The sequence below is a fragment of the Drosophila mojavensis genome, unplaced genomic scaffold (genome assembly GCF_018153725.1).
Source record: "Drosophila mojavensis isolate 15081-1352.22 unplaced genomic scaffold, ASM1815372v1 contig_81, whole genome shotgun sequence".
NCBI classification, from domain to species: Eukaryota; Metazoa; Arthropoda; class Insecta; order Diptera; family Drosophilidae; genus Drosophila; species Drosophila mojavensis.
The window spans coordinates 5,356,635-5,372,175 of NW_025318907.1; the positions used below are offsets into that span (position 1 = coordinate 5,356,635).

Consider the following 15,541-nt stretch of genomic DNA (forward strand, 5'->3'; position numbering starts at 1 on the left):
TTGGACAGCTAGTTTCCCATCTATTTACACAGTTTAACTGCGGAAGTTGGATGGGAGCCTTTGTAGAAAATGTAAATGGATCTGACTGTCGCTATGTGCTTCAAGCATATGCATAACTGTCAAAGTTCGAGCTCCGTTTGCCATACTTCGATACAGTCAAATTGCTGAAGTTCAATTGGAATTTTGGCCACAAAGTTCGAAAACATGGCGAGATGATGGTGCGCCCCAGTCCTAATGGCCCATTTGCCCACAAGCATTAGCATTATCTGCTTTTATGAGATGCTCAATAGGCTGCAGCCCACCACCCAAATTTGATGTCATTTTCGGCAGCTTATTGGCCGTCTCTATTGCGACTGGCATGTGGCATGTGCCATGTGGCGAGCAGCGTGCAGCGTGCAGCGTGTGGCGTGTGGCAGGTATCTATACAGTTCGTTGCAGCTTAATGCATGCCATACACAACAGTTGCCAAACTTTTGTCAAGCGTAAACCGTTGATAATTGAGGCAGCAGCCAAAGACTACGGCACAGCGGCCGCAGTGGCCGGCCCAGGCATGTCCTTGCTGCTAGTTGCAGTCCCTGTCGAGCTTCTGGTTTGCCGTGTTTATGTCCTGCAGCTGGCACAGCCACTCGCTGCGGCTAGCATGTGCGACATGTGCACAGAGGGAGCCACTGTTGGGCCACTGTTGACCAAACACGGACCTTGGGCCACACACAACACAGAGAACACAGCACACAGCACACACTCACAGCAAACAAACAGCAGACACACACACACTCATCGTGGCTGGTTGTGTGTGCATAAGTTTTTAATTCTCAAATGGTTTGCTTTCGCATTCTGCTGTAGCGTTAATGAGAGGCCCGGTCTGGACACTTACCTTGTAGGGGGAGCGCTTGCGGAATATGTGGCCCACATGGGAGCAGGGCACAATTTCGAGAGTGCCGCCGCACATCCAGGTCTTGAAGGACAGCTCCAGATTCTCGCCGCCCCAGATATCAAAGCCCGAGTCGTAGGTGCCCAGCCGTTCGAAGAACTTGCGGTCTATCGAGAACAGACCTCCGGCCATGGTCGGCGAGTAGACGGGCTCCGATGTGCTCTGCAAATAAATGAGGAGAAAGGGAACAAACATTTCAGTATAAACAATTTGCTGACCAAACTAATGAACAAATATTTAACAAGTCTGTTGGCCCAGTGCACTGGCATAAGCACATTTAATTCCCCTAACTGAAAGCCGGACCAACTGAAGCGTTGGCTCGCTCGGCATCTCAAGTGGCCAACACCTAAGCAAACTTATAAAGCCAGCCTGAGCTCCAGCTGCAGCTCCAGCTCCATTTGCAGCCCTTTCGTTGTGCAGCATCTGTGGAATTCTGTTTTTCCGATACTTTCAGCAGCTTGAAAACTCTTGAGGCTACATTTTATTTCGTACATATTTCCCTAAGTTGTTTCGCACCAGCTACATGACTCATTCTCTATCTCTTTGTCGGCACTCTCTTGTTTTGGATTTCCACAAATTTTGCTTGTAATTGAATATTTTGTGCTTTATATTTACTTTGCTTTCACTGCTGCTTCTCCTGCTACTCCTGCTGGTGCTGGTGCTGGTGCTCTTCTCTGACCAGCTGGCGTACCACTTGCTCTGCTCGAGCACATCTTTTGGCACATTTTGCATTTAATTGGAGAATTGCATTTCGTTTTCATTGCAATTTAATTACAATTTTTGCTTGTTTTGCAGCAACCAACCAGCAACCAGCAGCCAGCAACAAGCAACAGCTGCTTGCAGTTTCATGTCGGTCATGCCGAATAATTAAAAATAAATATCAAATTTTCTCTCTTCGTTTGCCGCACACAAATGAGTGGTAAACAAAAACATTACAAACGTCAATAATTTATGAAGACTGAAAACAATTTTAATAAACATGAGCTAATGGCGATTGTATTTCTCTTTCAGCAAATTATTTGAACAATTTTATAACGATTTCATTATGCATAACAGACAGCAGCCCAGAGCGATGCAAATCACACGCAACATTGCGTATACGTAATGTGATATTCAACTGACAGACAGCTGGCATAAAGGAAATGTGAATCAACAAAGGCAACAAGAGAAACTCTCTTGTCAAACAACCCACAAATTCAAACAATTACAAAGCAAATCGAGCACCGTGACAAGAGGCAGAATTTTTAATATTCCACATAAAGCTTGAAAAAATAATGAAAAGATTTAGTTTCTGTTGAAAAGCTTTTTTCTTTTCTTATTTTCGTAAATGGCAAAGGGTTTCCGCTTGTGAAAGCTTACCTAAAAAAATTCGCCTAAAGGTTTTTTCTTTTTTAATTGGTGCAAGACTAGCCGTTTGTGAAAGAAAGTCTTGCTTAAATTACTTTTTGTTCAATTAATATTGACTTAAAGCTTCAGCAATGTTGAATATATATTTTAAGATCCAACTACAAGCAGAACTAAGTTATACTAAGAACTTGTATATTTACGATATACACTGATCATAGGACTCAAATCATCAAAGCCGAGTGTCCAGCTAACTTAAAGCTCTTTTAAAGAATGAGTAATGCTTAATGTTTAAAAAAAGCTGACTTTATGCAAAAGCTTATAAGTTGAAACTTAACTTGTATCCAAAAATACTTCTTTCGAAGATGTTAGGTAATTAAAAATAGAATTTATTTGGTATAATTCATCAATCAATTAAAATTCTGTGCTACAAAGATAACTTAAAGCTCAGTCAAAACAGTTGAATTTACTTTTGTTAACGTATAGCAAGTTCCTTTGTAATCAAGGTTGAGCTGAGAGCACTCCACATGCGGGCGGCATGTGGACAAAGTAAACAAAATTCTAAAAAGTCGACGAAGTTTGATTTTGCTTTTAGAGAGACGAAGACAGAGAGAAGCGCAAAATAAATGAAATTGTCACCGAGTGACTGCCTGGGGAGTTGTCAGCAGTGCCTCGGCTGCTGCGTGGGCATGGGCGTGGTCGAGCTGCGGGCGTGGATGTGGAGCGTGTCGTATCGCTAAGCAACTAAAAATATGTTACTTAAAGGCAGCGACAATAGAAAATGCAGCAGCAACAAGAGACAAAAGCCTGGCACAAGGCACAAGGCGCAAGGGGCAAGGCACGAAGCACGAGGCACAAACAAGCAAACATCAGGCGAATACTGAGTGAAATCTCCAAACGCGACAAGTGCCATTGTGTGAGTGTGTATATGTGTGTGTGTGCGTCGCGTCATGGCCAGGCCGGAATGCCAGACGGATGTCAGATAGTCAAGGCAAGCGACGAGCTGCAGCTAGGGGAGGATAGCGTAGGGGAGAATGCAGCGGCCAGGAGAGCTGGAGCTGGCTAAAGCTATGCCTTTGGCGGCCGTTGGCAAATTCGCAGTGTGACATTTAATAAACGCTGCTGGCACAAGACAACAATAAAAGAAATAGAGAGAAAGAGAGGGAGGCAGGGAGAACGGGGTTGGTATAGAAAGGGGTAAAATAACAACAAAAAACAACAGTTTTGTAGGCAAATATAAGCAGTCGTGAGAGGAAGAGAGAGAGGGGAAGAGGCTATAAGAGACCAACGGAAGCGGACGGCCATTTTGTTGTTGTTTTTCATTTTATAAATATATATATATATATATATATATATATATATATACATATATACGTATAGATATTTTTTTTTGTTGCTGCCGCCGGAAGTGACAGAACAAATGGCAAAAGTGAAAAACAGCAGCAGCAACAACAACAACAAACACAGCCTTCAGCTGAGTGTGAGTGTGTGTTATGTATGCATGTGTATGTAAAAGGATTTTATTGTTATAGTTGCGTTTCTTTTCAGTTTTGTGTGTGTGTGTGTGTGTGCTCAACATCCTTTCATTTTTTGTGGATATTGGGTTTATTCTAGACAGGGTATGCGGGGCAGCTGATATACTCATTTAATGAATGAATTATGTAAATAGCTATATATGACTCTGTTATCATATAAATATTAACTGCGCTCACGCCAGCATAAATTATATGGAAATCAATTTCTGTGCAACTGCAGGGTATTCAATATTCGTTCACATTGCTCGCGGTTGGCCATTTGGTTTTGTTTCATGCGCACAGGAAATTGAAGTAAAAACGAAAATAAGTTTCTTGCGAAAATAAACTGAAATGAAATAAAATTCAGCGCTGAATAAATAAATAAACACCAAAAAGATGGGGAAAATTGCAGTTGCACTCTCAGCGGCACTCACTCTGCCATTCTGCCACTCTGCCACTCTCTGTGGCATGTGGCCATGTGGCATGCTACTGTTGCGCTGCCAGTTGCAGTTGCCGTTTTATTCTTGCTGTGTAAACAAAGTCGCATAACTTTTCGCTTTTGCCATACGTCGTCAACGTTCGCATATAATGCGGCTTAAATGATTCAACAACGGATAAATATGGCTACTTTTTTCTGACATAAGTGTGTGTGTATGTGGAAGCAACAAACAAATCATATAGAGTGCAGCCAGCGGCATGCGGCATATGAAATGAGCTTGTTTGCGGCTGCAAGAAGTGGATGCCCGTCAGGCTCAAGGGCTCAATGGCTCAAAGGCTCAAAGGATTCACAAGGCCCAAGGCCCGAGACTGCCTTTCAGCACTTGTGTTAAAATTCACTTGATTTATAAAACAATCAATCAATTTTTATATAGATTTTCCCCAAACAAAGACCTCAGTCTTAGCATAGGCAATCAGAAGAGAGCTCTAACTGAAGTAGGCAAGTCAAAGACGTCGTGATTTATATAAAGATACCCTGTTAAGGCAATTGATGTCTTTAGATGAAATATACGAAATATCCTTAGGCCAATTGCAACTAAATTATGGCTCGATCTCGGCTCGATGGAGACATATACTTCAATTTAATCTTATGGAAATTATTCTCTTAAACTGAATTTATATTATGCTATTATACTTGAGCATTTTTTCCCTTATATTGTAGGTTCTCTAAATTTCAATATATCAACTTTATATTTCTCTAATCCATAATTGAATTAATGGCTCTGCAGATAAGCCGATAATTTCTTTTACTGCTCTGACGCCCCTACATAATGCAAATGCTCCAGTGAATTTATGGCCTTTGAGATGTCGCAATTGATTTCTTGTGGCAAATCTTAAGCTGCTGGCCAAACTCAAGGCTACCCGTTGGCTCTGCTGTCTGCTGGGTATGTTAAGTGGTGCACATTTCTCACATGGCTTCAATGCGGTGCGTAGCGACAGCCTATTTAGATATCAAATAAATCTAGCGGCATTTATTATGCCACACAGTGACACAATTTTAGCTGAAAAATGACGGGTCCTTTGGCCGCCAAAGCCATTCGTCAAGAGCAGAACGGACAGCGTAGAAAGAGACAGAGAGATATAGGGAGAGGTGGGGAGACCTTGAGATTGGGGAAGTAGCGAGTGGTTTACTAGAAAATCCTTGCGGAATCCGTCGCCGTAGGCAACCGCAAATTAAGCAGGCGAAAACGAAGAAGTGGCCCAGTTGCGTGTGTGTGTGTGTGGATGTGGGTGTGGATGTGGGTGTGTGTGTGTGATGAACAGGCGCCGCAATGAGTGCTATGGAAATAATGTGCTAACCTGCGGGCTGCCAACAACAACAACCACAACCAACAACAACAACAACAGCAGCAGCTACAGCCACAGCCACATTAATATCAAATAAAACAGTCACGAAAAACAGCAGGAGGCGCCAAAAAAAAATATGCCCAGGAATATCGTAAATGTCAGCCTCGCATTATGCGGCAAAGTGGCAAGGAAGCGGGCGGGGGCACAGCCGAACGCAAATAGCTTGCAGGCCACGCCTCTCTTCGGGCCACCATGGGGCAGGGCAAGAGCAGAGAGTGCCTGCAGGCCGAAGCCTCCCAGCAGCAGCCTGCAGCAACAAAAATGTTAGGGAAAATACGTGAAGAAAAGCTCGCAGGAAGGAAAAATGCTGCTTGACATAATGTGAAGTTGACTTTTGACAAGTGCTCCTAGACACGCCCCCTCCACCACTCCACCACTCCACCACCACTGCAGCTAACACAACACACACGCACTCATACAGTTGTATCTCTGCAGCTTAAAGTGTCGCTCGGCGGGCGGGCGATTGCGGCAGGCGCCTACTTGAGAGTTTTCATGCTCCTTTGCATCGCATTTGCATGAGGTACGACGCACGAGCGCTAAAAAGTCGCCGCGCCCAGAAGAAAGTTAACAGTTGTATAAGTTTTAAGTAGAACTTAAGATCCGCTTGGAAGCGGAGAGAAACCAAGGGAAACAAATTCGGCTAAAGGCTGAAGTGGTGCTGCTGCTGCTTAACCCGCTTAGCTACGCTTAAAGACAGGGCTCTTAAAAAGCTTATTAAAATGTTTAATGTGGCACACACACACACACACACACATACACACACTCAAACACCCACACACACATGGAAACACCCACAATCGTTGACCGGCAGGCGACTGTTACATGAAACGCATCAAATTAGCATAAAAAGTTCAGCGCTGCTTTGGTGATTTTGCTTTGATTACCGGTTCAGTGGACCGTTAGCGAGTGCTTAACGTTCGCCAGCAGCAGCTGAAGCTGGAGTTGGAGCCGTTGGGAAGGCAGCAGAGGCATCCCACACGCCCATAACCCTAGCCCGGCGCAGCACAGTCCAGGCAACGGCATACCGACTGTCTGCCATTCAGCCCGAGGCAGGGGCGTAGTCAGGACAACCAACAAGGGGGAACAGCAAAATTAGATGAATGAAATACGATATGCTAGGCCGCACGACGGAATGGAACGTCTGCCTAATTGGGGAACAGTAGTCAAGCATTTGCGTTTTATAAAATACGACTTATGAAACAAATAATGGAATTAAAAATATATGAATGTGTGCAAATAACATTTGTTTATATAACAGTTTAATTTTCAAAGAAGGAACATTTTCATCATAGAATTATTTTGTTTAGAAAGGATTAAAGTTTGTTCTAGTAGAGTTTCAAGTTGGGGAAAGCATCTAATATATGGACTAGCTTTCATAAAAAATAAGAATACTTCATTCACAGCAACCAAGATTTAAGTTTAGATTTAAGATTTAATCTAAGATTTAATCTAGAGCGCTGCCCTACCTTTTCGTCTCATCGCTCAAGTCTCGCAGTAAACTTTATATTACTTGGTAAAATATAATGAAATTTTTAAGATTATTATCCCTTTTCCCTATGCATTTTTAAAGAAGTTTTAAAGTAAAAGTAAACTAAGTTTAGTAGGGTCCCCCTTTAAGGCGGCGTCTCTGCTAAGCCCATAAAACGCAGCAGAGATTCGAGCGCGTGGAAAACTTTGTTCGTTTTTACACGCAGCGCGTCCTGAAAATGCAATAAAAGTAAAGTGCAACGCTGCGTATTAAGCAGTAAAATGCGCGCACGTGCAAAACGCCAAAACACACAAAACTTGCAGAAACAAACAGAGACGGACAATCGAATGGAGAGAGAGAGAGAGAGAGAAAGAGTGGGGAGAGAGAGAGAGAGAGAGAGAGAGAAAGAGTGAGAGAGAGAGAGAGAGTACATGTAGTAAAATTTATGAAAATTAAAAGCAAGACGCTCTCGACCGACGTCTGCCTGGGACAGCAAATACTAAATAACGTCGTCAAAAATGGCGACAACATCACGTGCCGCAGGGCGGAAGTGCGGAGCGAGCTGCCCCAGACCGGAAATGAGCAGGGTCGTGTCAAGTCGCTTATTTAATTTGCCGCGCAGTTATTCAAAGTTAAAGTAAAACAGCAGTTGGAGCTCACGCTTTAAGTAATATAATTACAATTCACTGAGAGGGGGCAGGGGGAGGCGACGCCTCTGCGCACGTGTGCATGAAACATCGTCCATCTGTGGGTCGGTCTAACAATTCGTAAATTCTGGACCCACTCAGCCACATCTTCTGCAAAATTGCTGAAAATGAAGTTTTTGATTATGCGCAGCGCGCACTAAATTTGCATGCGATGGGAATAGCCGCAGCGAGCGGGTGGGCGGAGAGGGGAGAGGGGGCCACCAAACGCAGTGAAGAGTTACGGAAACTGCCTTTAAGTACGTGACTATTACTAGTTTATGGCGCACATGATGATAAGTGAGCATCATTGAACCAGGCCATAAGCAGCACATTAATTACGCAAGTTTCGCCCGAATCGATAAGGGGCATTACTGAAATAGACGAGGACTTTAGAAGTTTGCCCGAACTTGGCTCAACTGATGCCCAATTTCCGAGCTTTAATTCCGCATTAGCCTCTGCTAATTGGAGAAATTTGTACATTATATATATATAGTGTATATATAAGTAGGTATATATACTATATATAGATACCTGCAGTAATATTAATAGTGGTTTGACTGAGTTCTAAATGTTAGACAAGCTCAATGACAAACTCAATATTTTTTCGAAATATTTTAAAATGAATCTTTAACATAATATATATTATTAAATATATATTTTATCGTTATTAATTTATATATTGATATTGAGCTTATTAATAATTTTCTTTTCCACAACAATTCGTGTTCAGTCGCATTAATATATATATATATATATATATATATATATATATATATATATATATATATATAAATAAAATATTGTATATATATATACATATATACATATAAAATATTTTTTTATTTTTTTATTTTATTTTTTTATAGTTGATTTTTTTTACTGTTTTTATTTCTAGTATTCCAAATTATTGGAACTATCACATCTACGTAGCCATTTATTTTATATAGCTAACGCTATTTTATGTTATTTTATTAAATAGCGGCAGATTTATGTGTAGTCCTGGAAATCCATTTTCCTAATCCTGTAAATGTATTTATTTAAACAAAATATGATTCTACAAATGTATTTATTCTGCAGCTATAAAATAATCATCATCATTCATCAAAATTCATTAACTCGGAAATTCTAAATCAATTTTATTGCTTATATGTATGTGAAATTTTCCTAGCCTATGATATTAAAAATAAAAAATAATCAAATGTTATTAATAACATTTGAATACTAAATTAATATTTATCACAATTTAATTTCGTTAAAAAAATTAAAATAAATAACCTAAATTAATATAATCATAATAAACAGTACCATAGCTAAGAAAAAAATCAAAATGAATATAATAGTAGAAAAAATTATTCTATATATACAAATACATATATGTGTAAAGTTATGCATCTATCTATAAACACTACCAAACTCTATTTGAACTCAATTCAATTTAATTGATTGCAACTCAATTCTCAGCTACTTTAAAAGTAAGTCTACACGTAATGCACAAAAATCCAAGGGCTCAAGATTGGAATCAAGCTGAGGCCGACCTATTCGAAATATGCATTTGCTGCCCAATTAATAAAGACAACCTGCAGGCTGAAGCGTTGAGGTGCAGGCAACTCAAACATTTGCTCCACTTTTTGGAAGCCAGGAGACTGACTGAAGAGAGACGGCTAACGTTGATGCTGATGCTGATGATGATGATGATGATGATGATGGGGATGGTAATGCAGCTGCTGATGATGATGATGATGCAGGGGCTAATGTCGTGGGTGAAGTAGAGAGGCGCCGGCCAACTTTGAGCTGCTTTGCCATGCAAAAATGCCAAAGCTATAGCTATATATATATAGTCATCTATCTGCATGTCATGGCTGCTGGGGTGATAAAGGGGCTGCAGATGGAGCTGTGGGTTAGCGCCACAATGTTGTCTGCCATGCACGAAATATCGGTTGCGAAAATTGCTTAAAAATGAACCAACTGCTGGCAGTTGATGGATGGGCTCGCAAAGTGGGGCCACTTGCCGCCCTGGCCATGCCCCCTTTGCCTAAGCAGCAGTCGCTGGAGCAGCCGGGGCTGGGCGGCCACTGGCATTCAGGCTGAACATCAAAATGTGTTTGTTTGAAGTGCAAGCGACGCAGAAAGAATAACGAGACTTTAAAAATTTCATATCTACTTTTAGTAGTTGCTGCTGTTGCTGTTGCTTGTGCTGTTGCTGCTGTTGCTGTTGCTGTTGCTGCTGCTGCTGCTGTTGGTGTTGCTTATTTCCATAGAATTTTCTCATGCATTTTTGCTGAGCACACACATACACACACATACACACACACACTTTTAGTGATATATGTACATACACTATCAGGTTTGTCGTAGTTTATACCCGCACCAAACCATTTCAGACAGACCAGAGATGTGCTTACTGGAGTTGAAATATACACAGATCAGCATACTAATGGTCTAGACAAAAGTTTCTTGAGAGCTGCTGCATGCCTAATATAACATAAGGAAAGTAGCATGGCGTGAAGTGAACAATGATTGGCATTCGGGTTTGGGAATCTATCAAAAAGCATTCTTATGCTCAGATCCATATATGGATCTACATTCATCTATTCAAATATCCAGCTGGCCATCTGACTGTTTCTCTCTCTCTCACTTCATCAGCCTAACTTTAAGCACACATGTACATTTATCTGCCCATTTATCTCTTAGCACAAGCTTCTGGCCAAAGTACTTCGAGTGAAAAAATTAAATTTAAATATTTAAGATAGTTTCGCTTTGCTCGGAGCACATTGTACATGTGGCATGTGGCAAGTAGTTCGGGTATTTGATAGTCACGCATCCACCACACTTAAATGTTTTCTTTTTTTTTTTCTAGTTCCCTTTTTGCTTCTCTTCGAGTGTGTTGTGCATTTTTACGAGCGCTTTTTAATAAATCATGCGCCACGTAAGCAGACTTTCATACACAGCCAAAAACACTGCCAGTCTGATATGTGTGAGCGTGTGTGTGTGTATGTGTGTGGGGCTAGTATTTGTCTACCCTTCTTCTCGCTTGAGTGAGTGATTTGCATATGTTGCTGCTGCTGCTGCTGTTGCTGTTGATGCAGCTGCAAAAAATGTTCCAGCACACAAATCACATTGGGGCAATGGCTTGGACACGCCCACAGCGCCTACTGTTGCGTCCAGCTGCCGTCCAGCATCAGCAGTGAAAATGGTCGTTAGCCACGCTTTTCATGCGAACATGCAACGACGAAAATACGACTACCCTCTCTCTCTCTTTAGCTCTCTCTCGCACACACACAAAGAAAATGCCTGTTCACAGGCTCGTTTCGGGCTCTTTGCCTGGGTGCAAATTAATACACTTGCGAGCGTTATTGGGATTGCAGCGTGATCTTGTTATTGTACGCCCCACCTGCCTACCCACCCAGCCACCCAACCACCAAATCCGCCAACCAGCCCACCAGCCAACCACCACTTACTGCGGTTTTCGGTACTTCAGCACCCGTAATAATAACAGCAGCAACAGCAGCAGTAACGAGCCGAAAAACAATTGCTGCGAGCTGCCAACAATATTTGCGAGTACCTCCACTGCACGGCTTAATATGCAAAGTTATGAGAGACTGAGTCCTGCCTCTAGCTCCAGTTCTCGCTCTCCATATAGGACCTACACAAATTTCGAATAGCCTCCGGCCAGGCAGAACTTCAATAATATTGATGTTCAATTTAGAATTTAGGGCCTGGCACTTCATATATGTTATGTTTGTGTATTTTAATTACATTTGCCAATAATCCGTGTCAATGTCTTGTCAATTATATTTAATATTAAATTACTGCATATTCATATGATATTTTGTTCAACAAATATCTTGAGAAATAATTGCAAATGTTTTTATATTGAATATTACATATAATTACTATTAATGAAATATGTATATTCCTTTAATTAATTGCAATGCGCAATAAAAGGAAATATGTAGTGCACAGTTATTGTGTAAAGAGAACAAATGGAATAAATAAACATTCTGAAGATAATATGTGGAAAATGCAAATTAATATTTCATATATTGTAAATTATAAATAAAGTTCAATTGAAAAGTCTTAAACTTTATTTACATAATGGATTTGCAAGTAAATACAAGGCTCGAGATATAAATTATTAATTCTGTATCTATTTTGCGCACTCAACTATGATATAATAATATGCATATAAATAATGTATAAATTTCCCTTTTGAAATTTATTCAAATGCTGTGATTAACCGCTTGCTTTCTAGTTAATTATTTATATGAGTTTTATTAAATATGATACATACTGTACTTTAAGAATATAAAAATGGAAAATATTTCGAAAATTTGTTATTTATTAATCAATTTATTTTTATAGTATATATTTTCTATAATAATATTTTAAAATATAGAAACTCATATTTAAAAATATTTCATATTCCTAAGAAAATCTCACTCTAAATACAAACGATGCATGCCTATCGCATCATCATGTGACTATCGCATCACGTGACCATCTCAGTGGGCGCCGCGTCAAGTGCCAGTTAAGCGCATTAAATTGGCGGCCATTTTATAATTTGGAATAACATAATTTTGCCATTATTAACGGGCCACACCACAAGCGCCACAAAGGCCCTCAGCAGCGTGGCAGCGCGCACCGTGCAACGTGTTCCGTGCTCCGTGCTCCGTGCTCCACGCCCCGTGCTTCATGCTCCACACTCGGTGCCACTTGTGCCACATTCCAAACAAATGTGCAGCAGACTTTCAGGCGAGTGTAAAATATCGCCACAGATTTTCAGTGTTTGGTTGCACGTTTAATTAAACAAAGCCCGGAAAATGTATACATAACGTGTATATATATATATATATATATATATACACATATATACATATACACATATATATTTATATAGTAAGGGATATAAGCTGAGAGGGAAAAAGGCTAAGCTTTATGCCAGGGCAGCTACTTTTTGTTTTTTCCTTTTTTTTTTTTTTGGTCTGCTCACCGCCCGCTTGTTACAACATTTCAATTAAAAGTTAAACTGCATGTAATTTCCAGGAAATGTGTAAGTAATAACACTGTCCGCTGCGCTCTACTTGAGCCAAATTAATTTGCGAAATAAAAATAAAAACACAAAATCCCACAAGATCAAAAAAAAAAAAGAAAGGTTAGGCAAAAGGGTTTGTAGCGCCAGACCCAAAGCTGGCCTGGTATTAATTAAAACAAAAAAAGGCAGTTGAAAAAAAGTTCTAAAGCCAAAAGCTGAGCGATTTGGATTTGTGGGCCAAAGGAGGCTTTAGGGGTTTTTTTCTGCCGCTAGCATTGGGTTACGTTTTGGGTTTCCCAATTTCCAAACTAAATTCAATTTCAGCTGCTGCGATTGCCGTTAGGCAGTTTAGGCCATGGCACGCTCATTGGAAATGGTTGAACGAGGAGGTCTAATGGCTGTTGGCTGAGATAAAAGGCTAAAGGAAGCTGAAGCTATGTAAGGGATAATTATTGCTTATTAGGGCAACAAGCGGAACGGTCATTAAAGGTGCGATAGCAGAGAATATTTATGTTTAGTCAACATTTTGTAATCGAAGCAGCTTCAGATCTATCGATATATTTGGTAAACAGATATAAATTATGGGCAGGTTAGAGATAATCTCCCTTTAGCCCTGCCTCTTCGTAATATAACAATATGTAAGTCAGCTTGACAGCTTCTAGTAGCAGAGCGGTGCGGGTACCTCCTAGTCGTACCCTACCGTCTTGCTTGGCTTCACTTTGAGTATAAATCTACGCTGGCTGGAGCATAGATTCATTGTGGGTCGCAGACACGAAGAGCATTTAACTCATGCCAAATGTTTGCAGTTTTCATTTATGCAAATGCTCAGAGTGCCAGCCAGTCGCACTTTCAATTAGCCGCCCACGCGCCGCGCCACGCCCGCGAATTGCCTTTAATTTTGCTATGAAACGAGATACGCCATAAATAGGTTATAATTGCCAGACACAAAAACAGCAAACAAAATGCTTTGCAATGAGTGTAGCAAATAGAAAAGCAAATTTTATTCCCAGATGCAAATTTTCAGCGTGACACACAAATAAAAACCAAACAACAATCAACAGAAGCAAATAATAAACAAGCAAAAATAAAAATTGGAGCGTAGGAAGTGTCGGTTCTCTTCACAGAAATCGACAATCGACAAACATTTTATGTAAATACATCGGAAACTGACAACTGACTCTGGAGCGAGTTTTATTTTACCTTCCGGCGTAGGAGATAAGGGCAGAGAGCTAGCTTTAAACTCTAGCCATCTCTCTCTCACACACCCACACATAGTAGACATGCCTATGCATACCTAAACAGCCATCACATGTGTCCGGGGCTATGTAGAGATCAGAGAGGGCAAACGCTAAGAGTAAATAAATGAAACTGATGGCCCAGCCGAATGAAATATGAAACATAATCGAGAGCTGACAGAAGGCAGACAAAGAGAGAGAGAGAGAGAAATAGTGAGCGAAAGTGGATCGAATAACGATTATGTAAAACACTTTCGGTGCTGAACATGTGGAAAACCGAATACCATTTGAGCTGCATCGGCGGGGAGAACTTAACTGTACGACAGGTCAAGCTGCACATCAAGGCATGAAATTTCCAAATAGAAATTAGAATAGTGAAAGGAACGAAAAAGGATAATATTTGGGTACCATTTAGTCTACATGTAGCAGACTAAAAGGGAGCCCAAGTCACAAACAGCCCTCTTATGGGGGCTATGCATGAAAAGTAAATTGGAATTTAAATAAGTAGTGATTAAAAAGGAATCAATTGCTGCACACATATAAGAATATTTGTCTACATCTGAATTTTCCTGCCAAAATTTATAAACACACTTCTCCTCCAAACACAAACCGTCATACCCCGAAATACGCTCCCCAAGAGTATTTAAAGAATTGCTTCAGCGACGCTGTCTGATAACAAAATCCTTTTAGGATTAGGCCCGGCACTAAATGCGAAACTGGAGAGAAAGAAATCAGCATTTAAATGGGATTTTAGACCCAAAGTAAATACATATACACACATATATATATATATGTATGTATGTATTGCTAGAGTGAAAACTATTGTGTCGAAAAAACATGCTCCAAATTCAGCTCAGATTTATTGCCCAAGCTTCGGCAGCTGGCAATGATGGAAAAGTTTTCAGTGTGCACTGCGTGCAACTGTAAACAGAAGAAGAGAGCACAAGGAACGTAGAAAATTAAAAGAGCAGTCTGTGCGATAAGGTGCCAAAAAGTTGGATAATAACAATTGGCATAACAACTTCAATAAATGCTAAGGAAATGCAAAAGAAATCAGAAAAGTGTTAAATAAGAAACAATTTACATAAAAGCATTTCTCTCGGTTTGACTGAGTGTGCGTAGTTTAATAATCAAATTATTGGCTTTACAGATGGCATTGGGTGCTGTGCCTTGCGCGCTGATGGATGCGGAATCCCATTGACTTTGACATAAATGCGTAATCGACTTTAATATTAAAGCGGCGCCACGCCCAAGTCACATTCGCACATTCGCACACACGCACACATACAGACACACAGAACAAATACACTCTCAGTCAGGATGCTTTGTAAATTGACTGCTCAACATTTGTCATTGGGGCGCAAGGCAGAAAATTTCGCATACGCAGCGTATTACAGAGCTCAGAAACCACTCGACGCAACGAGGCAAAAATGCTCTAGCTTCATGTTATGCACGATTTCACAACAACAACATCAACAAAAATGAC

The 15,541-nt window shown here is 40.6% G+C and overlaps 1 protein-coding gene across 3 annotated transcripts in view; it reads right to left on the reverse strand.

Annotated features, from left to right (window-relative positions):
• Positions 1–15,541, reverse strand: part of LOC6580799 (putative polypeptide N-acetylgalactosaminyltransferase 9) — an 80,723-nt gene that overhangs the window by 9,486 nt on the left and 55,696 nt on the right. For all 3 annotated transcript variants that reach the window (XM_015164418.3, XM_015164419.3, XM_002006566.4), the window contains one exon: positions 875–1,093. In XM_015164418.3, coding sequence (XP_015019904.1) covers positions 875–1,093 — 219 coding nt within the window. The remainder of the gene's footprint in view (positions 1–874; positions 1,094–15,541) is intronic.